This window comes from Ascaphus truei, chromosome 1 (genome assembly GCF_040206685.1).
Source record: "Ascaphus truei isolate aAscTru1 chromosome 1, aAscTru1.hap1, whole genome shotgun sequence".
Classification (NCBI taxonomy): Eukaryota; Metazoa; Chordata; class Amphibia; order Anura; family Ascaphidae; genus Ascaphus; species Ascaphus truei.
The window spans coordinates 495,821,303-495,848,549 of record NC_134483.1 but is presented as its reverse complement, the minus strand read 5'-3'; the positions used below and the strand labels follow the sequence as shown (position 1 = coordinate 495,848,549).

The 27,247-nt window shown below is 42.5% G+C and overlaps 1 protein-coding gene across 1 annotated transcript in view; it reads right to left on the bottom strand.

The window, feature by feature from the left end:
* The window catches only part of TAPT1 (transmembrane anterior posterior transformation 1), a 65,842-nt gene extending 38,941 nt beyond the window's left edge, over positions 1-26,901 (bottom strand). Inside the window, exons 1-3 of the mRNA XM_075616610.1 lie at positions 26,672-26,901; positions 22,859-22,989; positions 10,834-10,952 (exon numbers count right to left, since the gene is read on the bottom strand). Coding sequence (XP_075472725.1) covers positions 10,834-10,952; positions 22,859-22,989; positions 26,672-26,813 — 392 coding nt within the window. The 5' untranslated portion in view covers positions 26,814-26,901. The remainder of the gene's footprint in view (positions 1-10,833; positions 10,953-22,858; positions 22,990-26,671) is intronic.
* Between the last annotated feature and the right edge of the window lie 346 nt (positions 26,902-27,247).

Here is a 27,247-nt window from a genome sequence, read left to right as displayed (position 1 = left end):
CGATAGATCTCCTTGGTTCAGACAAAAATTAACTGCTGCTTTAAACACTGTAAATGAATTGAAAGCTGCTTTGGATACACACAGGGATTGTGTGTATATGTACTGTATGTAAAAAGATTATGAAGCCACCCCCTTCCCTCAATTTCAATATTTTGACATTTATCTATGAACAAAATTATTCTAAGAATTGGCAAAACACTGGCAAATAGTGTGCAACTGCTTCATTCAAGAAAAAACATCTGTTTTTGCTGGATTAGAATTAATGTTGGCAGTGGGATGCACAGGCGTTTCCTTATTGGATAAAGATGAAAGGTCCCTGGAGACATTAACCATCCAAACTAATCTCATGCAGAAAGTGTTTAATGCAAAACTAAAGGTGCAATGAATGCCATAACCTCAGGAATAATACATTATAGAAAATGTGACAGCCCACCCTAAGCAAATGTAACATTGCCAAAAGAAAATGTTCGGAGGCTTTCATTTTTGGGGGAAATTAGCTACAAAATGAAATTATTGGGGTCTCTAAAAATGGGGAAGTTATTGTCAAGTGTTTTCTTTACCCTTATCCCACTCGGTCCTTATCAGAGACACGTTACGGGGAGGTGGGGAGAGGAGCATTTGCTGAACACAATGTGACATCACACATTATTTAAAAATACTTATAGGTGTCAGATTAGGTAAAAATGTTTATATATAATTAAAAAATAATAATAATAAAAAATTTTTTTCAGATGAAACCCAAAAAACAGGTCAGTGGAATTAGTTTACATTGGTCCTAGGAGGGATTGCCCCTTTAGAAAGTGCCACAAAAAGGTGGTGAAATCACAGAAGTGCAACATTTCTATGACGGTGAAATAAGATTGAGCAGGTTTTGTATTATTACACAGTCAAATATGAAAGCAGAGAATGACGGCATCATTGTATATAATGTATACCCTGCTCATTTATGTAACTGTATTTGTAACCATGTATTATTTGTCATATTAGCTATGTCCAGGACATACTTGAAAACGATAGTTAACTCCCAATGTATTACTTCCTGGTAAAACATTTTATGAATAAATAAATAATTTCTCCCTTATTAGATTTTAAAACGTGTATTTGTAGAAAGTCAAGACCCGGGAGAAAAGACAGGTGTTTTTACCAACACTGGCCACTATTAACAGCAAGAAATCTGGAGATGCCATTTTTAATCTGGGGATATATGTGGGATGGTCAAAAAGGAGAGGGGATCAGTTTACCAGATTAACAGTACTGGACACATGACAAACTCTATGCCCTCATGGTCTAAATATAGATATAGGCCCTGCCACTTCTCTCAACAACTGAAGGTTGTCGTACTTTCAGTTTCAAGTGTCATTCTGCAAGGCTTTTTTTATTTTTGAGTCACTTTAATTCTTATGTATTTATTTGTATTGTTTTCAATTCTGCGCATGGACATTCTCATTTGATCTTTTCTACTTTTATGCCGATTGTGTTATAATTTTGTCATTTAAGGAGTCAAAATGAGTTCCATTTTTATTTTGACAATGCTCTTGTACATGTGTATGTGTTGGTCTGGGGGTGTAAATACTTTCCATTCTGCTCACATACCTGTAATAAACCCAGGGTAAGACCAGCGCAATGCTGGTTTGGCGAGTAAGCCACATTCCAACCCCCTTCAACGGCACGGTGTTGGACCTCCAGGGGGTAAAGACAGAGACGAAGCCTGGCAGGTGCCAACGGATGCGGGGGACACTGGATACCTTTGTGTCGGACATGCAGTTTATAAGATGTACACTTGCAAGTGCTTCAACCTTATTGTTTTTTTTTTTTTTACTTTGACCTATTAAAAGATTAGAGGGGTTTTCCCGGCGCTTTTTCTTCCTAGATAAAATACCCATAGTATTATTAATGAAGGCTCTTCTTTCTGACTCCAGGATACATTTAAGCTTTAAGGTTCAGGTTACAACATTCACTTTATCGTCCACTCAATTGTTTATCAGCTACCTCACTGCTCCTTATATGAAACGTAACATTTTATAAAGGTGGTCCAAACATTTTGGAAGCTATATACATGTATGTTATGACTATAATTCCACAGAAATAGAAATATATATTACAGACACGGCAGGTCCTACAGAATGAGTATCACGTAGTGATGGGCATCTCAAACTCAGCCATTATCTCTGGGATTAGAGGAAGACCTGCTGTCATAATGCATTGCAGTATTTTAAGACATTTCTTCACCAGTCCCTATCACGGGATGTATTACAACTTCAATGGCAAAAAATTATTTTACAGGACTGGACCAAGTCTTGTTCTTCTATTATAACCCAAACGGGAAAGAGAAGTTTCCATGACAGTGATGGCTGATAGGTACAGTATGACCAAAAAAAAAAATGATACTGTAAGTAACTCCGGACCACCAGATTTTTGCCTAAATTAAAATCTTGTGTGGTCATGAAACCCACTTGGTTTAAAAGAAGCATTCCGATATACTTTATTTTTCTTGCAGCTATAAATGATTGTGATAATTTTGCAGCTAATAATGCGATTATTCTGGGGTTCCAGCAAGTCCAGAGTACCCACAATTCCGATTCTTAATAATAAATAATAATAATTTTAAAAAGCCTATTTCCTCAAGACTGTTCAACTGGAGATAACTGGTAAATTTACCAGCATATAGAACATTTCTGGTGGACAGATATGTATTCTGACATTCTTAATCTTTTTTCCATATAATATGTTCTATTGTATTGGAAATCTTCGATAATGTACCTTTCAATTGTCCGATAATGTATTAATAAGTTGTGCTTGTAACGGCAAACATGCAATAAACTTAAGTGTTTCATGCAAAAAAACAACATCTAAACTTAGGTTCTTTCAAACCTTCATCAGTATGGGTAATTTTTATACGATTTACATTCTAAGACATACAGTTAGGTACAGTACAATCTGACGCTTTGCTCCCGTTGCCAACATAGCAGCTAAACTCGTCTCATGAGCGTTTCATTCATCACTCTGACCTTTAAACTAAAAACATACCCTACCCTACGAGATATTGGGCTGCTGAAGATGAACTTTAAAATAACCCACAAAAGGTTACTTGTGTGGGACAAACTTCAGAAGCAATTGCAAATATTTAAAATTACTTTCAAAGCCAAATACACATTTAGTAAAATTCCCCCTAATCGCATCTTTACTGTACAGCCAAGAATCAGGCTACTACCAATTTGTAATTAAAGAACAAAACCTTTGCAGGGCATGAGACACGCGACGTAAAAATGAATGGCGCTCACGTTTATAGCTTTTTCTACATCATTGTATTTTTATTTTGCAGTTGTAAAATCGAATTGCTGTGAGAGCGAGTAAATTCCTGTGCCGAATTAGTATGGCTACTTAAATAAAAATGACACTAGTTCTGCTGGCTGTCAAAGGACTCATGTCACAGTTGTATGACAAAAGAAAGCTGATGCCTTTTGGGGTTCATTTATTTATAAGACGATAGCCTTTAACAATGTGAGGGGAAAAAAATATATATTTTAGAACCTTTTTTTAATCACCAGACCTTTCTCCAGGCTATTTGTGACCTTCATAAAACCTTCTTGTTGCTGCTCATGTTACTGTAGAATTAGAATCATTAAAGAATCATTTGAAGTGCATTTGCTTTGATATGTTAAGTAAAAAAAAGGAAACAACCCCTTCACATTTTCCCAATGCTATAGGGTCTACATTTGAACATTCTTTGAAGTTTCGAATCAGATGTACTGTATTGTATTAAGTGACAAAACTTTAGCTTTCAAAACTCTGAGCTTTTTAATTAGACAGTGCTAAGTTGGGTTGGTGTAAGTGTATACTGTACATATCAGTTAATGAAAGTACTGTATCAGCTCAACATGAAATCCTGGGGGTTCAATGTGTTGAGGAAAAGGGACCAAAACTGGTCTCCAGTGTAACATGCTGGGCCAGATATAAAAACAGCCAACCAATGAAGATTAGTCAGAAGACTATACACAAACATACTGTCATAAATGGCAACACCTGTGAGCACGTGACAAGGGTTAATATACACAGCTATCTAGTGGACTCACTTATCCCCCCGCAGAGCCTCAAAAATGAGTAATATCTCCCCTCAATCTCTCACAATAGAGATCTTAAGTTACTTCCACCAAAGATAGTTTCAAGTTTTACTTGATGTGTCTTTGGTCCCGGTTAACTAGAGAAACCTATGTAGCAAAACATGTCCGAAAATGCAGTTACTCTTCAAAACGTCCAAAGTTCAATAAGGTGGTGTGTGTGTGTGTGTGTGTGTGTGTCTGTTCTGTGTCTTCTGCGGCCGACTTTCCTGTTGTGGGGGTGCCTCAGCAACCGCGCACTGTGATTAAGGGTGCCCCGAAAAAAAAAAAAAATTAAAAAATGATTGAAAACCACTGGCTACGCACTTCAACCCAGGTTGTGCTGAAAAGCTGTAATACAGCAGGCATAAGCTTATAGGGGGGTCCATGTTAAAATGGATAAGAAGTAAAGGGTGACACATTGAGTGCTTATTTGCATTTCATTACCCAGAATCCCTAGTTGCAGTGAAAGCATTACTTGCCAAGCGATAATGGGGAGAGACAGGGTTGAAGACCCGTCTGAGGCACGCAAATGTACCCACTAGTGGTATTTTTATTTGCTAAAGGCATCTCTCAAATGTATGTTTTTTTATCCTAAGGCCGAGTCCACCCCTGCAGCCGCAATGAGAGCGGCTTTAGCAGGGGCTCGTGCACGCGTCCGCAGGCGTGCGGAGGCGTAGGTCTTAAAAAATTTATAGTTTGAGCACTCACGGGAGCGCAGGGCCGGTCACGTGAGCGATTCGCCCAATGAGGGCGAACCAGCTCCGTGACGTCACTGGCCCGCCCCTGACACGCCCCCCGATGGCGCGCGAACTAAGGCCAGGGAAAGCACCCGCTTTCCCTCAGCCTCAGCGCGCCTCCGCACGGCTGCAGTTACCATGGACTCAGCCTAAGACTCCCTGCATTGGAAACTGAATAAGCCTACCTTCTAAGTATGTTCTTAACGCCCCCTCATCAATAACCAATGACATTTTTTATAGCTTGGGAGAAAAGATAGTTTAATTAAGAAATGCTTCAGAGCAGAATAATGTCTTATAAATCTATCCCCTGTAATGCCAACAATATTGTGAAGCACCTCACCACGTTTGAGCGAGTTTGCCGCAGGCGAAGAGATTAATCTGGACATGGTTACTGCCAAATGAGAGACACACGGATATCTGATCTTTGCATCGTCACAATCATAGATTATTTAACATCATTTAAATCGTCCGATTCCAAAATGTATTTGTTATTTTTGTGAATTGGATCAGAACTACAATATCATTATTTTTTATTAAACTTGACATATGTGAAATGTCTTCCTGGCCACACCTTCTGGTCTTATCCAGATCACTTGAGGAATTTATTTTAAGAAATACAATTTCTTCTGTTTTAGTTAATGGTTTTGTAAGAACGGTTTATTGGATCCCAACGTGACATTAAAAAGATTATAGCGCAGAAAAACAAACAAAAAAAACCAAGATCTATTCCTCGAGAGTAGACAAATAAATATAAGGATGGGTTACTTTGGAATGCAATTATGGGCAGATAAATGTTCAATGGATATCTGGGAAGATTATCAAGAGCCATAAGAGAAAATGTACTCAAAAAATATTTGATGCGAGTAGCACTGATTGACCATAACAGAATTTGAACACTTGTTACATTTACCGCTCTCTTTCCAACACACAATTTTGACCTTTTGAATTGTTCTGTAATAAAACAATACAAAAAGGTAAAAAGAAAATCCTCAGATACAGATGGGGTTCGTTCTCCTTCTTTACCTTTAGGGTAACTATAAAAATTCCATGTATACAATATTTACAGAGGGTGACAATGGACTGGCCCTCCTTCACGGAGCCGTTATTAATGTGAGTGGCAGGCATTCTCCATGAAATGATTAAACCAAAAAAAAATGCAAATACCCAAGAAAGACCCTTCCCTCTACCACCTGCCCTCTTGACCCCATTCCCTCCAAATCTCCTAAAAACTTGTGCGCCTACTATAATACCTACGCTCACACATTTTTAACTCCGCCCTCTACTCTGGTACCTTTCCCTCTTCATTCAAACATGCAACAGTTATACCATTACTCAAAATCAGAACGCTTGACCCTGTCTTTCTAACTATCGTCCTGTCTCCCTCCTGCCTTTTGCCTCTAAACTCCTTTAACATCTTGCATTTTTTCACTTGCTCCATTTTCTCACCACCTATTCTATCCTAGACCCTCTACAATCTGGCTTCCACACTGTTCACTCCACTGAAACAGTCCTCACTAGAACTGATGACCTCCATGCTGCCAAAGACAAAGGTCATTACACTCTGCTCATATTACTCGACCTCTCTGCAACATTTGATACTGTGGATCACCCGCTTCTCCTTCACATTCTACCTACTCTTGGTATTCTTAACAAAGCCCTATCCTTGATTTCCTCTTACCTTTCCCATCGTACTTTCAGTGTCTCTTGTTAATACCACTTCCTCCTCCTTAGATCTCTCTTTGAGGGTACCCCAGGACTCTGTCCTGGGACCTCTTCTCTTTTCACACTCTCTCTAGGTGACCTAATCACATCTCTTGGGTTCAAATATCACATCTATGCTGATGACACTCTTTACTTTTCACCCCCTGACCTTACACGTGCTGTACAGACCAAAGTTTCTGAATGTCTCTCCTATATATCATCTTGAATGGCCCTCTGCTGACTTAAACATGTCAAAAACAGAGTTCCGCATATTTCCTCCCAAACCTGACTCTACTGTCTCGTTCCACATTACTGTTGGAAGTTCTGTCATACGTACCACAAGCACACTGCCTAGGGGTCACACTGTACTCCTCTCTCAAATTCAAAAAGGTAGCTAAAACCGGTTGTTTTTTCCTCCGCAATATTACTTACTTGTGCTGCTTGACTGCTAAAACTCTGACATGGGCCCTCAACCTCTCCAGTCTTGACTACTGTAGCCTCCTGCTGTCCTGCCTCTCACCTGTCTCCCCTACAATCTATCCTAAACGCTACTGCCAGAATCATTCTACCCTTTCCTAAATGACTCTGCGTCTCCCCTGCTGAAATCCCTCTCCTGGCTTCCTATCAAATCCCATATCACACACTCAATTCTCCTCCTCTCTTTTAAAGCTTTTTACACTCCTGCTCCTCCTTACATCTCAGCCTTAATTTCTCTCTATACACGATCCCGACTCTTGCGTTCTGCTTAAGGATATCTTCTCTCTACCCCTTTTGTTTCTAAAGCCCTCTCCCCACCTTAAACCTCTAGCTGACTGCCCCACACTTCTGGAATGCTCTTCCCCTCAATATCTGACTAGCACCCGCTCTATCCACTTTTTTTATAACTCAGATTTTATTGACAGTTTATCATCAAACAACACGATGTACATTGGCCTGCATGTAACACAGCCTAGAAATGTTATAATACTTGCATGTAACACAAATAAATGCCATAACAAAGAAGAACAGAAAACGGAAAAAAAAAAAAGTGGGAATGGGCGGGGGGGGGGGGGGGGGGGGGGGGAGAATGGGGATATACGCTCTATCCAGTTTTAAGACCCACCTTAAAACACACCTGTTTAATGAAGCATATGAATAGCTCCATGGCCAATACTTTACACCTCATACATACATCTTGGCCCCTGCAGACGCACTTACCAGAACACCCTCCTACTGTCTCTGTACATTCTTCCTACCTACCAATTAGATCGTAAGCTATTCAGAGCAGGGACTCCTTTTCCTAAATGTTACTTTTATGTCCGAAGCCCTTCTACCCATTGTGTTATTTGTATTACTTGTTATTTATATGATTGTCACGTGTATTACTGCTGTAAAGCGCTATGTACATTAATGGCGCTATGTAAATAAAGGACAGACAGACGTGATTCAAGTAATATTGGCTCCACTGGGATCTCTGGGTGTTCCAAATGGAGGCAGAATCAGATCACCACTGCCCAAAGGAGGGAGGAGGAAGCAGGAGTCAGTGGATCAAAGTTCTCAGGACCGGCCAGTGTTTAACTATTTCACTGCCCTTGGGTTGTTTATCAATATTCTTAAGGGGCCAATTATCATAGGACCAAAGTGAACTAATAGCAGTGGCATGTTTAATGGGTTAAAAACATATGTGATTGATACCAGTAACCAAATGTTTTGGAGTGATTTGAAACCCTTTTATGATTTCGTTACTTTGTCTCCATTTGTTGTTTGGTTTACATTAATTATGCATCCATCATTAGACAAAGACAAAAGAGGTAGAGAACAACAATTATCAGACAAACTTAGAATTAAACAGACATGAAGACAAAGCAAATAAGTGAATATTTTATTATATGGGCGATGAGTCTGTTGAAGGAAGAGTACACCTATAAGGACTAGTGACTACAGAACATTTTCAATGTTAATTTGAATTCTGACAAAAAGGCCCAGTGCTACATCCAACTTGAGAAATTATATAGTCAAGTACTGTATTTATCTGTTTATCTTCTCATAAGCAAGGGCCACAGAAGGGGTCATAGCGTGGTTGTAGGCTTTAAATACTTTAGCCAAAGAATTGAACTAAATGACCCTTGCTGATGAGATAACACATATGTATTTAACTATATAATTTGTCAAGTTGGATGTACCACTGGGCCTGTTTACTTTTGTTATATACATAAAGGTCACAAGCCTAGTAGCACTCTTTTTTTGACACAAATACATATGGGATGTGGTGGGTTGAGCTTACAGGGGCTGTGTGTGTTTGTCATTTTGAATCATAATAATAGAGCTACTTGGTGCAATGATTTTGAAACGGCTGTAAACATTTCTACTATTTAATGTAGTCAATAAAATGGAGCAATAAAAAACAAAAAAACCTCAATGACCTTATGAAGTAGAGCCACCTAGTGTTACTTCTCGATAGCACACCAAGAAATTAACTATAGAGTGCTCAAATAACACAAAATGCTTTGCCGTATCTATTTATGAACACCCCCCATTACTTTGTATCCAGTTACATTGGGGATATACCATTCTGTATGAGAGTATGATCTTAAAGCAGCATTCCCATCCCTGAATAATGGATTTATTCTTATTTTAAACATATCTAAACTGAAAGCTCCCCCGGGCACATGAGATATTCTGGGCATAAGATGGACTCCATGAATACTAGAGAAGATCCTATTATTCACTCAATAGCCTACAATGTTTATCGCCTGTTTACCAAAATCAACCATCTACAAGTACTGTATTTGTAAACAATATTTTAAGGTTATTTTGTAAAGATGGTTAGCGGAGACTTTGGAAATTTGATTTCCTGTGGCTTTTCCCTTTTTCTAATGCACTGGGTTCAAGAAGAGTTTACACAGGTAAAGCCCTTCTCTAGTTTCTCATCTTTTTTGGCTCTCAGACAGAATAGGCTAAGGCTAGAGGAAATATTTCATTGTGGAACACTCCCTCGATTAGAAGCCCATAGAGAAAAAAAAAAAGCAGCTAAATATTTGCTGCAAGCAGTTACTTTTTTTTTTTTTTAAAGGCAACAAATAAAGTTGTGAAATCAAAGCATCAAATGTTTTTTTTTTTTTTTTAATTATTCCCCCCCTAGGTGGGAAGCAGGTGGTCTACAGAGCTGAACCGCGTTGATTTCAGTTCCGGGGAACCCATGCTACCTGAGATACTTACCTTTAAAAAGGTGCTGCTGGTATCTCTGTTAATTTTAAGGTCCTGTGTCACTCAGGCCATTAGGAAGCCGCAAGGGATGAAGTCCCGGCTTCCTTTTGGCCTGAGGGATATTTGATGCCTATCTCAGTAACCAGGTTGGGGGGGGGGGGAGGGGAAGGGGGTGGTCGCTGGAGCTGAAATGAACACGGTTCAGCTCTTGAAGAACCACCCTTCATACCTAGTACAAAACAAAAAAATCCCAAAAAGGTCATGCCTTTTTAAGTCAAATGTTGAACTACAAAGAAAACAGCACTGCAGACACTGCACGAAAACAGAGCACGCTAATTTGTTTCATTAAAGAGATAAGGAAGCAGTTGCAGTAATACCAATGCCCTCCGTATTTGATGCCGGCATGGAAAAATCCCAGGCTTGAGATCTCATAAAACTGTAGATTTTGCTCTATATGCCATTGCAGTGACAGTCAGTCACCGCCACTTTCGTCAGCATCGCACTTTGCGAGCGCCTGTGACTGACATCAGCACTGCACACACTCACTGTACAAGTCGGGCGTGCAAGAGAAGGAGGGGAAAATGTGCCCTGTGGGGTCTGCCCCTCGCTCCCTACATTCTGCCAATGCTGATCTATAGAGCTGCACTGTGGTAGAGAGGGGAGTGGTTGTTCTGACACACACAGTTTCTCGGGGGCAAGACTATCTCCCACCACACAAACACTCCCTTCACAACACCCACCCCCCTTGACCAGCAAACTCCCGAAACACCACCCCTGCTCAACAAATACCTTAAACGTGCACCTTCCTACCCAGTCTCGCAAATCTGCTCATAAATCCACAGCTTCCTGTTGGCCAGCAGGGCGTGGGAGCTCTCAAATGCCGCCATTACTTGAACCCTGCTACCCGAGCGGCTACAAGCACCCCCTATGGAGGCATCTCTGGAAGCAGGGAGCCCCCGGAATCGAAATTAATGGGGTTCAGCTCCAGAAATTCCCTGCTTCAACCCCATCTTAAAAAATAAATGTGTCCACTTGGATTGTCGCTTAACTAGGTTTATTATAGAAAACAAGAATTTATCAAAAACAAGTTACTAGTTACTGCAACTTACCTTAAGCCACAACAAGGCAGAGTAATGAACCGAATAAGAGCCAGGAGAACCCTCAGAGGAAGTAATGTGAACACATATAAAAAAGCATCCAGGCACAGAAAGTATCCGAAAACCATTAACTAGAAGAGAAAACAAAAGAAAATGTGACCATGTGTAACCCAATACAAACCGAGCATACATTTTGATTATAAAAACACTAAAAATATTAAATAAAGGGAAACAAAATGCAGCAGACTGTTCCAATCACATAATTGAGTCATTTCAATAAGCTTTAAAAAAAAAAAAAAGTGTTTATGATTTTGCCTACAAATTTAAAAAAAAAAAATTTTATACTAAAGAATTACAGATTCTTTACTTCACATGGTTGCGGTGTTCCTTACTGATGAGATGAGTGAGGAGGTGAGAACAATGCTGACATTAGGACAGAAATAAAAAACCAATGTTTTATGCGTTTACACCTTCTCCCCAAAAGCATAAATGAACTAATTAGCATCAGGACATTTACCTAGATTTAGCAAATTAACTCCTAATACATACACAGAGCTGTCAACTCTCACTAATTTTCCAAGTCTCATTGATTGATTTTTTTTTTTTTTTTAAGCATTCGCGTTCTCAGACTGCAATGGCATCTCACTTATAATCAGTACTTCAATCAAATGCCATTTTTGGGGGGCTTGTATACCCAAATCATACTTTTTCCAGTCCTCGGTGGAAGACCATTCTGAAAACACGACTGAGGAAAAAAAAAAAAAAAAACTGCAGGGATTCCAAAGTAGCAATGAACAGTGAGCTGGGTTATAAAGAAGTGTTATAATTCATTATTTGTGTAGCCCTCTTTTCCCTACCCTCTGGGAAATGGTCTTCCTATTCTGTGGCTGCTGTGTTCATACCTGTGAGGCAAACAGAAGGCCGGATATCTCGGTGGGGGTGTGGGGAGTATCAGGACAGGTTTGGGGTGAATTCCTCAGTGGTTAGCGCCTCCAGTCCAAGAGGATCCTGAGGTTTCAGAATGCACCTCATGGACACTTCTTTCCTTTAATCATTACCATGCTTTAAGGACTACACCAGATGTATATTTGACTGAGGTTTATTGGCAGTAGTTGTAGTACATTCACTGGATCATTATCACTGTACCCTATCCCTTCTTGGACTAGGCCTCAGTCACTTCTCTAGCAGAAGACCTCTCTGCAGTATCTGTATACTCTGGCATCTCTTCCAGAAGAACATATGTCTCTGATCACTCTTCCAGACAGAACTGAGCAGCCTCACTCTCACTTGCCGCTCTACACCAGCTGTGAGCAAACTGGGGGGCGAGAGAATTTCTAGGGGGGGCGCAGTGGCTACAGAGGCCCCGCGCTCTTCCCAACGGCATTTAAAATTAAATGACGGGGGAGGCGTCAGGCCTCTGTAACTCACTTACCTGCTGCCAGCCGGGTCTTCGGCGTCGCCATCGCAACGTCAAATGACACCGTGGGGTCATGTGACATCACACGTCGCCATGGCAACGCACGTCAAATGACGCGGTGGGGTGACGTGACCCGCAACGTCATTTGACACGGAGACATTGGGAGAGGGGGGCGCGAACGCTGCGGCTCCCAGGAAGGGGGCCACAGCTCAAAAAGTTTGTGCACCGCTGCTCTTCACTACATAGAAGAGCAACCCCCCTCCTTCCCTGGGGAGCAGCAAGTAAGCCAGCCTATTCTTGTCATAGACCCCCTTACTTCAGTGAGAAGCCTCTATAACTTTATTATTCCTACCTGCTGAACAATGTAACATTTCACACACTGAACATTATAACAGATCCCTTCAGGAATCATGCCCACACTGCCCACCTTTATAGGAACTTACAGTGAGGTCATGGCCAGGAAAAGATTAATCCAAGGAGACTTGGCTACATATGCAATAGTTGTAGGCCGACTATTACCCTGCCCGTTGATCATGACCATAATGTTCTTATGGCCACCACATTTTTATTATAGAGTCACAAAGAACCCACTATTATTTTTCATTGTTGTGATGATAAGCCAGATTTTTTTCTCATTCTCTAGCATAAAAAAAACACTGCAACAGCAGCATCTACGTAAGAAATTAATGTGGAGGATCGCAATCCCTTTTAAAAATGGAGGAAATCAACAATGGCTGTTAAATTAGAATACATTAAAAATAAATAAATAAAATTTAATTTTTTTTTATAATATATATATTTTATTTTTAATTTCATTTATTTTTAATAAATGTGTGTGTGTGTATATATATATATTATATATATATATATATATCTCTACTGTAAATATTCCTGTATATTCATTTGCATGTCTTAGACAGGTCTGCAACCCTGTCTTTCACCATTATCACCCAGCAAACAGCACTTCCACTGCAGCAAGGGATTCTGGGAAATGACATGCAAATGAGCACACAGTGTCTGTCTCTCTCTCTCTCTCTCTCTCTCTCTCTCTATATATATATACACACATATATATATATACATATATATACGAAACAGCTGTCTTTGGGTGGTTTTCTGGGTATGCACCTTAGCCCTGGCTGTACTCAAAGCTGTGACCATGCAGCAAGCTTAAGCCTATAGGGAACCATGTTAAAAATGGTTATTGAGGCAAAAAGTGACACTGTGTGCTCATTTGCATGTCATTTCCCAGAATCCCTTGCTGCAGTGGAAGTGCTGTATGCTGGGTGATAATGGGGAAAGGCGGGGTTGCAGACCTGCCTAAGACATGCAGATGAGCATACAGCTATATTTGCATATTTGCTTTCCTGTGGAGGGTTTTTGTCACTTTTTTTACTCACCATAACTTAACTCAGTATTATGGTTTAGCCTATCCCATAGCCTCTCTTGCATTCCCAGTAAAATCAACCCCACACTGATGAGACCCATCAAGGTCGAAACAGCTGTCTGTGGGTGGTTTTCTGGGTATGCACCGTAGCCCTGGCTGTGCTCAAAGCTGTGACCATGCAGCAAGCTTAAGCCTATAGGGAACCATGTTAAAAATGGTTATTGAGGCAAAAAGTGACACTGTGTGCTCATTTGCATGTCATTTCCCAGAATCCCTTGCCGCAGTGGAAGTGCTGTATGCTGGGTGATAATGGGGAAAGGCGGGGTTGCAGACCTGCCTAAGACATGCAGATGAGCATACAGCTATATTTGCATATATATACATATATATACATATACATATATACACGTGTGTGTGTGTGTGTGTGTGTGTGTGCGTGTGTATACATACACACACACACAGTGTTCGACAAACCTATACATTTGCTCGACCCGGGCGAGTGGATTTAACATCGTGGCGAGCTCCTATTGGCCCAAGCAGCACACGTGTGGTACTAGGTGGCGATTAGATTTTTTGGTGATTTGTCGACCAGTGTGTGTGTGTGTGTGTGTGTGTGTGTGTGTGTGTGTGTGTGTGTGTGTGTGTGTATATATACACACACACAGTGTTCGACAAACCTATACATTTGCTCGCCCCGGGCGAGTGGATTTAACCCCCGGGCGAGTAAATATTGGCCCAAGCAGCACACGTTTGGTACTAGGTGGCGAGTAGATTTTTTTGGTGATTTGTCAACCACTAATATATATATATATATATATATATATATATATATATATATATATATATATATATATATATATATTTTTCCCCATTCAATATGTGCATCAATAATATCTGCACACTGACAAATGATTAGCTAAGCTGCTGATTGATGTTATTTAATTCAATGTTATTGCTACCACAATGCAAAGTTCTGTGTGGAAGATCATGTGACAAGGAAATGACTAGATACAATTGGAGCACTGCTCGAGAGAGGGCAGGGATCAAGAGCCAGAGCCTGTCAGAAGGGGAAAGGGTGGGACTTTGTAAATAGTTTCTATAGAAACAAAAATGCCTGTTAAATTAGAATACATTTAAAAAAATAAAATAATGTAAATGCTACAAGTATTTTCTCATAGTACAGAACTGATTTATTAAAAAAAAACCACGTAGGATATTGCTTGAACTGCAGCTTTGTGTGTGTGAGGATATTAAGAGTGTGAGGGGGGGGGGAAGAGATAGAAATACAGAAGGCAGGGAAGTGAGAGAAAAGGGAGGGAAGAGTGAGCTTAATGCTGACATCCAACATACAGCCGTACTACTATGTTCTATATGCGTATTTTAAAAATGTATAGTACGTATGGCAAAAATGAAATCTAATGAGGCCCCTCATATGAAATGAGTTAGACACCTCTGCTGCAACATTTAGATATATAAAAAAAAGTGCCATATAGACATCAAGGGTCCTTCCTATATCCACCAAAGCTGGTGCTTGGGTCATTTTCGGCCGCCACTCCCTATGAACGACCACAGCGATTTGTGGCAAAAAATGTCCCCGTCTGCAGCTGCGGTGGATATTGAATGAACCGCTACATGTCCCAGTTACAGAGGTCTCCCGTGCTCCTACCGGAGTGCACGGTTTTGCAGCGCGTCATGCTCTCTGGCAGCAAAGGAATTTACATTTTTAGAGTCAAAGGTTGCAAAATCACTGCAGGCTTCACCAGCCCCAAAAGGGATTAGCGGAGTTCAGTACACAGGTTCAGCTGCTTATTGCCACATTTAGCACTACATGTTTGCTACAAATCCTGCCAAGAATACATCTTTCTGAAATTACAGTTCAAATGTCATGATCACTTGCATAACACCACTTTGCTGACAGCAGATCAAATGCTGTGCCAAAAGTAGCTACTCTATTTTACGATGGTAAGACAGGAGCAGCAGTACGGAATGAAAAAATGGGCACTTAATGAAATTGAAACATAAAACTATTAAAATATACAGGAATTGCAACCATGAGACTGTATAGGGTCTGACATTTACCAAAAAAGGGTTACTGGCTTAAAGGAGTTCGTGACAAAGGGGGCTTCCCAGAGCGTTTGTGATGGAGAGGGCTTCCCAGAGCGTTTGTGATGGAGAGGGCTTCCCAGAGCGTTTGTGATGGAGAGGGCTTCCCAGAGCGTTTGTGATGGAGAGGGCTTCCCAGAGCGCTCCATGTCACCCAGAGACCAATCTGCAGCCCCGTTCCACAACCTGCTCTCTCCCCTCCGGAAGTGATGGGCACTGGCACTCCCACCCAGTTTACCCCGGCTCCGACATGCGGGGTAATGGAGCAGCGACGGTAGACCACGTCCATCATGGCCACACAGGTGGCCATGTCTGTCTCCTACTGCTCAGCATGGGGAGAGGGGGAATGGCGCGCTGCGGCAGCCTCCGCTGGCAGTGCTAAGAACAGACCTCCGAGGTAGGCACTCAGGGGCTCTCTTCCCTTTGGCGCCACTCCATCTGGGGTTATCCACAGGGGTCACCCGGCCTGACACCCCTTGCATTACCCGGCCCTCTCCTATGAGCAAGCACCCAGATTGGTGCAGCTTCAGTTTATAGGTTCCAATGGGGCTCAGGTTCCTTAAAGGAGCCCGCGCGACCCTTTGGATTCAGATTCACTTGGGGAAAGACATTTCGATGCAGTGATCTCTTTGAAAACATTGGACTGCGCAGTTGTCCCCGTCCCTGCGCCATCCCAAAGACCCTCTATCCCATCCCCACGGGTGGAACTTAACTACTTGTAAATTCCAAGAAAACCTTTCTACTACCCTCCCTTTTTCCTTGCTGTTGGTGACTGTTATATTTTGTGCACTGTACACTCCTAGATGAAACTCTTGCTTAATTAGCTCTATTGTCATGATCGAGTGTTAGCACACGTGGTTTTGTGTAACTTGTCATCTACTGTATATTGTGGCATTTACTTGGGGCGCTTACTGGGAATTCTGTGAACCTGGCAGTTGGCTGGGATCTCAGTATCCTCAGCAATCCCTGGATAACAGTACAGGTAGAAATGCTAGGCATTGAAGTGGGATTGATTCATTGTGCGCGTCAGGGATTACCAGGAGGAGTTGGTGGCATGAACCCTGCGTACGTTGTATGGGTTCACTCAGAGTGGTTGGTGGCAAAGCTACCCCCTAGTGAGTTTAAGCTAGGTTTGTTACTGTATGTGCACTGGGACTCTAAGTTAAGCGGTGATCCCAGTGTCCCCAGGGATCTCCAGGCTCATTGCGTTTGGGCTAAAACAACTACAGCGTGTTCACAGGGATTATGTAACTGGTTGTGCGAGTTCTGGGACCCTCTGCATTCACAGAGGTCCCCTTGTCCCCAGAACCCGCCAAAAGTACCCAAGTAAGGTTGCAACTTCCAGCTAGAGTCAGTTATTACCACGATTGGGTGGGTGGTATCCCAGGTATAAGAGCGTGACCCTTGGGTGGGCCCCCTAGTCACTCTAGCTAGTAACAATACCATCCTAGCAAAGTAAGGCTAAGGATAATAGTGTGTGTTTTTGGGCAACTTTCTACCCTAGCTCGAGCGGGAATACCTTGTGGTCAGTAGTACCGAGGCACTTTCCCGGCGGGTGGAGTCTGGATAGACTCCATATACTGGTGACCCGCTGTTCTGGCGCTCCGGTACGACCAGACTTTTCCGTGACTGCCGTCCATCACAGCACTGCCGGAGTGTGGTTATCAGAAAATAACAAAATTATTACCAAACTACTGTTCTGGAGCTAAAAAGGTGCCCGACTGAAGAATATAGAACACTAAGCTTATTCACTTTCATGTTTCGAAGGGACTGAAAAAGTACAACAAAATGGGAGTTGGCATACAGCTTTAATTTTTTTTTTTACAAATAAATTAAAAAAGAGTGGGCTCCCCTAGAGCTGAACTTACCCCAAATGTTTCAGAGTTCTAGATTTGGTCACTGATCATATATATTGTGTAGCTTACAAAAAGTGTGAAAGTGCAAATACAACACTTCTCTCGCCTCGCAATATCAGAAATGTGGTAGGATTGAAATTGAGGGAGAGAAAAAAAATATATATTTTTCTATCAAAATCAGAACTGTAAAATCTTTTTTTGCTCCAGAGAAATACTGTTGTGCTTTCATTGTACTGCAAATGCAGTATGTGTTACTAAGGCTAGGTCCCCGCTTCAGCCGGCGGCACGCGAGGCTGCCTGCGCGCCTCTCACCAGCATCTTACCTCCTCCATAGCAGTCCCCGGTGACTCCTCGCTTCCTGGCTCACTGCATACTGTGACGCGTCAGAAGGATAGTTGGTGAAGATAGAGCACAGCTGCAGACGCCCTGCAATGTGAAGCAGGGAAAACAAAGCCAGGCCACTCCGCAATAGTAACAAAAAGTGTATTAAGCAAGCAAACACATACAGGGAACAAAAATAGAACAGATAGAACGCACCTACGCGTTTCGTACAATAGTACCTTGATAAAGTACTATTGTACGAAACGCGTAGGTGCGTTCTATCTGTTCTATTTTTGTTCCCTGTATGTGTTTGCTTGCTTAATACACTTTTTGTTACTATTGCGGAGTGGCCTGGCTTTGTTTTCCCTGCTTCACATTGCAGGGCGTCTGCAGCTGTGCTCTATCTTCACCAACTATCCTTCTGGACTTCTTATTTGATGGACTGCACGCTACTGATCCTGAGAGTGGCCCCCCCCGGATGTGCAGGTAAAGTGCCAATGTGCCTTATCTAAACCCTGCTATTCAATGGACATAGTTCCTTCAATTATATACTGCTAGGGTGTTTATTGTGTACATCACAGTGGCTGTCCCAACTGACTCCACTTGTCACTTCCCCTACAGCTATTACGCATTATTGCCTTATTGAGGGGCACTCCGTCGTCGCCAGACCACCAAGCTTATGGTCTCAATCACAATTATGTTACAGAAGTTACCGGTCTGATTCTGAGCACCACATATACCACATTTCCTTTACTGTGACGCGTCAGCCAGCAGGGGCTACAACAGGATTGTGTTCCCGTGCGTCGACGCGTCACATGGTGCGCCAGGGAGCCATGAAGAGGTGAGATTCCTCAAGCGCACAACACACACACACAGTTGTTGCATGTTGATGGTAAGCGGATCCGTCACATGAAAATGAAATGTGCGACATGGCCGCATCCCCCTCCCCCCCCCCCCCATCATGGCCGTGCCCACCCGACGCATTTTGGCCACGCCCCCCGCGACTAAAAAAAGCTGCCTACAGACTGCGGTGAAGCGCCGTCAGGACGCAAGGCGGGCATGCAGCGGGACCTTAGCCCAAGTAGTACTGCACCTATAAAACTGAAGGGATGGAGCTGAGGAACCTAGAAGGAAGGAAGAGATAGCTACATGCCAGAAGAGATAGAATTCAGTGAAAGGAATCCAGCTCACTGCCCACACGTAGAACTTTGTCAGTCAACGGTAAGATATCCAGAGCTTGTGAATGCAAGACAGATTGTTAACTACTTATCCCCTGGTCTGGTTTCAGCTTATGGTCCTACATTTATAAAAAGTTATTTGATTTTACTTGGAACAAAAGCAAAAATATGTAAAACATTTTTTGGGAGTCGCTGCAACAGTGCAGTAATAAGCGCTTATTCAAATCTCCTATATACAGTATGTCAAGTGGTGCTTTCTCTGTAAAGCCAACATTAGATTTTAATCCATGCTGTATTTTTACTTACACATAGTCTGGGGAGGCCCCTGGAGCAGAAGAGAAGTACAAAGTCTGGTTACCCAGAAACACAAAGGGGAAAAAAATGGCCAATTTAATAGAAAATCCCCCATCTCCACTCAGGGCTAGAAAAACAACACACTTACACAGTCGCCTGTGAGAAGTAGATCGGGGAGAGGAATGTGTTGAGTTGAAAGACTGCAGCAGCTGAATAACGTCTTCAGAAGCACAGCAGTCGATAATCGAACGGTTTGCCGAATTTGTGGCCCATAATGCCATGTTATACCGAGTCATACATTTTTGGAAAACCGGGTAACTGGTACACGGACAAAACGAACCATTGTGCCTGGCCGGGTACCCGGTTACCCGGATGGCACTTAGCTGCAGGGTGAGGAGATCGCTGCAGTGAGGAGGATCGCGGCGACATCTGGGAGCAGCAACAAACATCCTGGTGGCAGCAGCACAAATCCGTGTTCAGCCGGCGGGAGCAGCAGGAATACAGCACACAGCTGATGCCGGTGGGAGCCGGGGAACCATGTGACCGGTGCAGGAGCGTTCCTATTTGTCAGCCGAGGAGGAGCTGGCTGTCCAATAGGAACGCTCCTGCTCCGATCACACAATTCCCCGGCTCCCACCGGCATCAGCTGTGTGCTGTATTCCTGCTGCTCCTGCCGGCTAAACACGGATTTCTGCTGCTGCCACCTGGACGTCTGCTGCTGCTCACAGATGTTGCTGCGGTCTTCCTCACCACCTTCCGTCGCCGGCTGCAGGCAAGTGTTGAAATATTTCCAACCTGGTGCCGCTCCAAGCCCCTTGCTGCCGGGTCTGGGTAATTTCCAGGTAGCTGAAAAAGCGCCGGGTACCGGGTAATTGGTACATCACTATTGTATAGCGTTATGCAAGGCATTATGATGCACAACTTCGGGAAGCAATGCAGCGATTGGGAGCTCTGCTTCCCAAAGTCATTCTGCAGCCCAGCGGGGGACGAGTGGCCTCCAGCAGTAGACGGAGACAGGTAGTTTACATTATTCCAGCCCTGTCTGTCTATCTCCATCTCCTGACTTTCTATGGGCTGCCAGACACGGCTGCCCACAGCGACTAATGCTCATGACAAATATTTAAAACCGAAATTTTGTTGTAATTGTAGCACAGATAATGCCCATAAAAAAAATATATATTTCTGTTTTAACTTTGAACTTCAAGTAGAAGATATCATTTATTTTTATTAGTACAGCTACTTTCAGGTCCCACATAGAGAAGTTGGAGACTAACATGATTTCTGATTACACTCGATGAGCTCAGCCCAAAAAATCAAATAAAAATGGATATCTGTAAAGGATGCAATTAATTGAAGGCACTAACTTGTATAGTATTGTATTGGAAATGCAATAAAGTAAAACATAATTTACTCAGTGCAAGTTGATGTTTATGCCTAAACCCATAGTAATGGTGTCGTAATTAGATCATTGTTCTGACACAATTTAAAAAAAAGAGATAAACCGGCGCCACAGATAATAAAGTGAAAACCAAACCAAATTGGTGTAAAGTCCAAATGGAGTCCTAGTAAGGCTGGTAATGAAGGATTCTCACATCAACGAAGTAATATGTGGAAAAAGAAAAAGAAAGAAAGAAAGGTTTGCAGTTTAGCAGTGGAGCCGTGGTGTTATCGTGGTGTACCTGCGGATGAACAGTGAAGGAGGAACGTTTGCGGTGGGACTCTAGTGGGCGTGACGTCACATCCGCCCGGAAGTCCCGTCATTCGTGTGACCCACCTTCCACCTCTGTCACGTGAGGACGCCAGTGAGAGTGCTCCGGTCGCCATCTTGGAAGCCCAGCAGCATGTTTCCAGCCTGTTGCCTGTTAATATCTAGCATCTTGTGAGTAGGGTTTTTAATTTTACCCCTCCGGATGCGTGTTACTGTCACCCTCCACACCCAGTAATAAATTAGCTTTGTCTTTATTATTAAGCCGTGCTAGTGTATTTTCGTTTGTCTGTCTTGTTTGTCTTGTGTTGTTAGTCTGCCTTTGTCTTTTAGTCTCAGTGATTGACTTACTGCACCATAATTTGTGTTTTTTTTCTTTCTCCACATATTACTTCGTTGATGTGAGAATCCTTCATTACCAGCCTTACTAGGACTCCATTTGGACTTTACACCAATTTGGTTTGGTTTTCACTTTATTATCTGTGGCGCCGGTTTATCTCTTTTTTTCAATGCTCTCTGACTGACCGTACTGTCAGTTTTTACCTGGCTGCCAGTGTTGTTCACTAATTAAGTGTTTCTATTAATATTTATAGCGCTGTTTCACACCGTCTTTTTTCTGTAATTGTTCTGACAAGCTATTTTTTTCTGTATCTCATCAAAAAGCACAGAACCAACAAAACCAGGATCTAATAAGTCATTCAATATGTCTAGCTTTCCACACCCAAGTTAGCACTACCTAGTTCTGAAAAAGTCCAGGAGAGAACATTTTTAAAGAAAGAAAATGCTCTACAGCAAAGAATATTACTTTGAAGCAGGAACAGAGGACTCAAGTAATCCTTCAAGAAAAGACAGGTGACTTCAAGGAACAAGCTTGTAGGAGAGATATTGGGGAGCAAATATGATAGTTCAAGGGTTCCCAAATCTCTCTGGCAACATAAACATATAATTTGTGAAACAATTATAATATGGCATTTGTTTGAAAACTCAGATTATTGAAAAATCCTGGTAGTCTGGGAACATATACGATAAGGAAACGTCATAGAATAAGAACAGTGCAAACAGTCAAAAGGTGATCCTGCGTGTGTGATATAGATATATATACTGTAGATAACACACACAGGGCCACCGGAGATCAACATCCGATGCCTAGAACCCCCCCAAGTAAACAATTAGGACATTTATTGTGATAACGTTACTCATTAACAGGGGGGGGGGGGGAGAAACACAGCACTGTTTCATTTTTTTCCCTTCAAAATCCATCATTTCAAAAGTATTTTGTTTTAACATTTATAACGAAGTGAAGTCGATCTTTATATATGACATGTTAAAATAACACACTCACTCCCTATACCAATACATCAGTGATGATTAAAAGAACGGGAGAAATCACAGGGCAAAGTGATCCTTGGGAAAGAAGGGTGCTGTAATCCACAACGTACAGTGTATACAGTATGAAGGTAAAAGGAGGATAGGGGGGTGACAATTTTTAAATGGCAGGGTGAGGGGAAGGAGGAGTGCAGAAATCTGGTTTATATTGGAAGCTCTTGCACCTTACTGCATGACACTTTAAGTCCCTAAAACGTTAATGACTCCCATGGCCGATAGCAGAACCGTTATAATAAAAACTGCAAATATTGACTGTCATTATTAGTGATATTACCATAATGGTATAATGGCCAACGCTAGTTCTCTGGGCATTTACATACACATGTAACATATTTGTACTATTCTCTATATATGCACGGCAGCAAGTTACAAGGTACGAACACTACAAACCTTCTCCAGTTCTCGGGGTATGCGCAAGCATGTGTACACACGTTCTCTTCGCTCGGTGTATTTTGCTTCATTATGTTCAAGAAAATAACCCCTCGTCAGTTCAGCGCTGATGAATCTCAATAACGAAAGATCTGCTCGTCATTAAAAAAAATTATAAAAAAAACATAAGTGGTATGAAACCAAATATTAGGCATATCAGAAAAACATGTATTGCAGTTTTCCCTCTCACAATTTAATAAAATATTTGGATTTGTATCTTGTATTGTGTTTTTCGTATATTGCTGATGTATAATGTTTGTGCACAGTCTCACTGCTTATAAGAAAGTAATAAACACACAGACAGATAGAAACTTCTACAACAGATAGAAGCTTCTGTGGGTAAGCAGATTCAAAGGCTTATACGTATGCAATGCAGGAGATATACAGTATATGTTGAGCTATGTCTTTGCCTTTTACATCATCATGTCATTTCCCCATTGCCAACTGTAATTTAGTGCTATTTGTTTAAAGGCTTCACTGATGTCAATGTATTTCTGAGCTGCCAGACTGGATGGAAACTGCTAGTCTGTCACCTTGTGACTTCCGCATTTTACAGCTCTGAGCTACTAGGAGTTATGAGCACAAAGTATCATCATCAGCAGCAGCAGCAGTACCATTCACTTAATACTTATCCAAGTTTCAATGTGATGTCTCACCCTCAATCCTCTCCTTTGATCAGTTTATGTGACCCATAAACTTTTATTCCCATAGTTTGCGTCTCTATCCAATATTTTGATCTCTCAATGGATTGGGAAACTACAGGTATTGCTTATTGTTCACGCGTATGTGCATCTATATATTGTTGGTTGATACAATTTAGACTGAAATGGAATTGTGTATTTTTAATGTTTTGCACTTGTATTAGTAAAGATCACAATTTTTTTTAAATAGCCATACTGCGAAAAGAATACAATTTTAATAAGAAATATAATAAACTATCCCTGCTGAGCTCAAAAACAATTATCATTGATGCATACAGTATGACAGAATGAGAAGTGCTTTAAATTGCTGACAATGCAAACTGACTTAGGAATTAAGCCAGGTTCAACTTGGCGTATGATTTTTTTTTAATGCAGTTTCAATCATTTTTTTGGCCTACAAAACACAAGTTGTTTTACTACACAACATTAAAATGTGGGCATTACACTTGTTTGCACCAATATACGCAACTAAAAAACATTTGACGCTCAATGCGCACAGCGGCAAAAAAAAGGTTAGTACATAGACACACAAACAATATATTTCTTGGTTTTGTTTGATCAATGTCAGTGTAAGTTAAAAAAGACAAACATAACTACTGTATCTATTGGCCCACTTATGGAGTTAACACTTATTCTTGTAGGATAAGCTGTACAGGTGGAGACTCGAATCAGGACGAACTGAATGTTGATGGACACTAGGTAACCTCTTCAAGCACTCATTTATATAACCGCACTTAGAAGCCTCATTCATACAACTGCACCTGGGTTTTAATGCGCACCAACATGCTCATAACTGAAGTGAATGGCAGAAGCTTGCGCTGTAGTCAATGTACTGTATATTAGGAAGTTACAGTATCCAAATTGAAATATTACAGGGGAGGCCAATGCAAGTACTCCAGGACTACCAACAGGTCAGGTTTTAAGGATATCCATTCTTCAGCACAGGTGGTTCAATCAAAATGACAGCCACCTGTGCTGAAGCAGGGATATCCTTAAAAGCTGACCTGTTGGTGGCTCTTGAGGACTGGTGTTGGCCACCTCTGCAACAGAACATAACCATATTATTGGAATACGATACTCAAACATACATTCCACTGCAATGATGCAGAATACAGTTTTTGTTTTAAACCATGCAGATTTACTCCAGGGCATACCTGTATTATTAAAAGAAATAAAAATACACACATACTGTATACAAGTAACATTTGGAATTTCTAAATAACCCCCATCAATGCACTTTTAAGAGACCACACTCCTTCCCAGGAGACGTTGCACACACCCTTTAATCCAATAATTTGTACATTTGCCCATCATACAATGATTGCAATAAGTGGCTCCTCTTCCCGTTCATCCAATGGGTGCCACTCCCATCACTCAGTCATGAGCACCTGAATACCATAGAAGTAGCACAACTACTCACTGCTTCATTTTGGGCCCGCCAATACAAACACTTCCTTTCAAACAATGGCAAAACCATTTCTCTTCCATACAGTGGTGCTGCCTAATGCCCCCTCCAATGGAGTAGGGCTTCCCTTCTAATGAAGGGCACAACCTTCCTTTATCCTCCAATAAGTGATGGGATCTCATATCTACTGGAGACGCAACTAAATAACAGAATGACAAACTCCTCTAGAGGTGAAAGGGTTAACTACAGCCCACCCTCTACAATCCAACAAGTGACAACTTCTTCCTCCATCGAGTGCCAATCCCATCCTCTCCCCCCACCTTCCAAATCAGTGATGCCCCTTCCTTCAACCTGCAGTAGATGGCACACTATTCCTTAAACGTGAAAAAACATAAAGGAAAAAAACAAAAAGCAAAATACACACAGCGCACAAGAACATATACAACTGAAGTGAATGGCAGAAGTTTGTACTTTAGGGAATGTACATATTGTGACACATTTTGACATTACAGTATCCGAATTGCAATATGGCAGCCTGCTTGTAATCATCTGGGAGCATTCAATTAGAGACATGACCATCCAATATCTTGGCCAAAAATATTGGAAGCCCAAGGCGACATTTACGATGCATTCCATTATGTAGACACCTTTTTTTGTTTTTTTGTTTTGCTCTGAGGAAGACCCATAAGGGCCGAAACAGAAACCAAATGATCTCCATACTGGAGTACATCATGATTTCTGTTTACACTTCCTTCCCTACTAAGCGGAATCCCATTGCAATAAGTGTCACCACCTTCCATTCCCATCCGATTGGCACTCAGACACCCAATGAGTGGCACCCCCATCCCCTGCACCATTAAAATGACAGGCACCCCCTGGCCTCAATAGGTGGCACCCCATCCCTAACCTCACACGAGTCCCACCCCCACCCTCTCATGGGCGGCAGTCCTTCCCTCCACAGTAATGAACAATCCCTCACTCCCCCCTCCAACAGTCTGCCCTCAGTCCCCCCTCACTCCAAAACAATAGCAGCCATGCCCTGCTGTCAGGTGCATGTGGTGTAACACCACCTCCTCCTCCCCCCAACAGACTGCCCTCACTCCCCCCTCCAACAGACTGCCCTCACTCCCCCCTCCAACAGTCTGCCCTCACTCCCCCCTCCAACAGTCTGCCCTCACTCCCCCCTCCAACAGTCTGCCCTCACTCCCCCCTCCAACAGACTGCCCTCACTCCCCCCTCCAACAGACTGCCCTCACTCCCCCCTCCAACAGTCTGCCCTCAGTCTCCCCTCACTCCAAAACAATAGCAGCCATGCCCTGCTGTCAGGTGCATGTGGTGTAACACCACCTCCTCCTCCCCTCCAACAGTCTGCCCTCACTCCCCCCTCCAACAGTCTGCCCTCACTCCCCCCTCCAACAGACTGCCCTCACTCCCCCCTCCAACAGACTGCCCTCACTCCCCTCTCCAACAGTCTGTCTTCACTCCAAAACAATAGCAGCCATGCCCTGCTGTCAGGTGCATGTGATGTAACACCTCTTCCACCCCACCCCCCCCCCTAAACACTGAGCAGATCCCCCCATCTCAGCGCATCCTCCTCACTCTGTCCCCCTTTATCCCTCTGCATGGCTGGGCCTTGAAAGGGTTAACAACCTGCCCGCTCCTCCTCACCTGACAGGCTCCGTCTCTTCCCTTCTCCTTGACTCCCGTCGCTCCTCTCATAGAAGCCGAGTGTCTCCGCTGGCCCCGCCGCCGGCCTCTTCCCCCCATCTTCCTCCTTATCCGCCCCGCTCAGCGCCGCCGGGTCCGCCATCCACACCCGCGGCGGCCACCACCAGCAGCACAGGCAGCGTCTCACTCAGCACCGCGCGTCATCAGGCGGCGACAGGACCTACAGCTGACGCCAATGTTTGTGTTTTTTTTTTTTTTTTTTTTTTTTAATCGAGGTGAGATGGAACGGATGACTGCGTCCAGAGGAGGGGAGAGCGCGGCGGCCATCTTGGATGTGGGCACAATACCCACACTGCCCTATCTGTCAGATGCAGTCATGCCAGAGAAGCTCCTGCGGCCTGGAGATAGCAGGCCGGACATCTCTCATCTCCCATAGACATGCGTTAGGAAGTGGGGTCTTTTTATCACGGAGAATATAGAAAACAAGAAGTAAAATGCTTTACATAGAACAAGCTTTGTGATATCTCTCTCTCTCTTTCTTCTTTGTTGTCTGGCGCTGCCCATTTTTCATCTTGA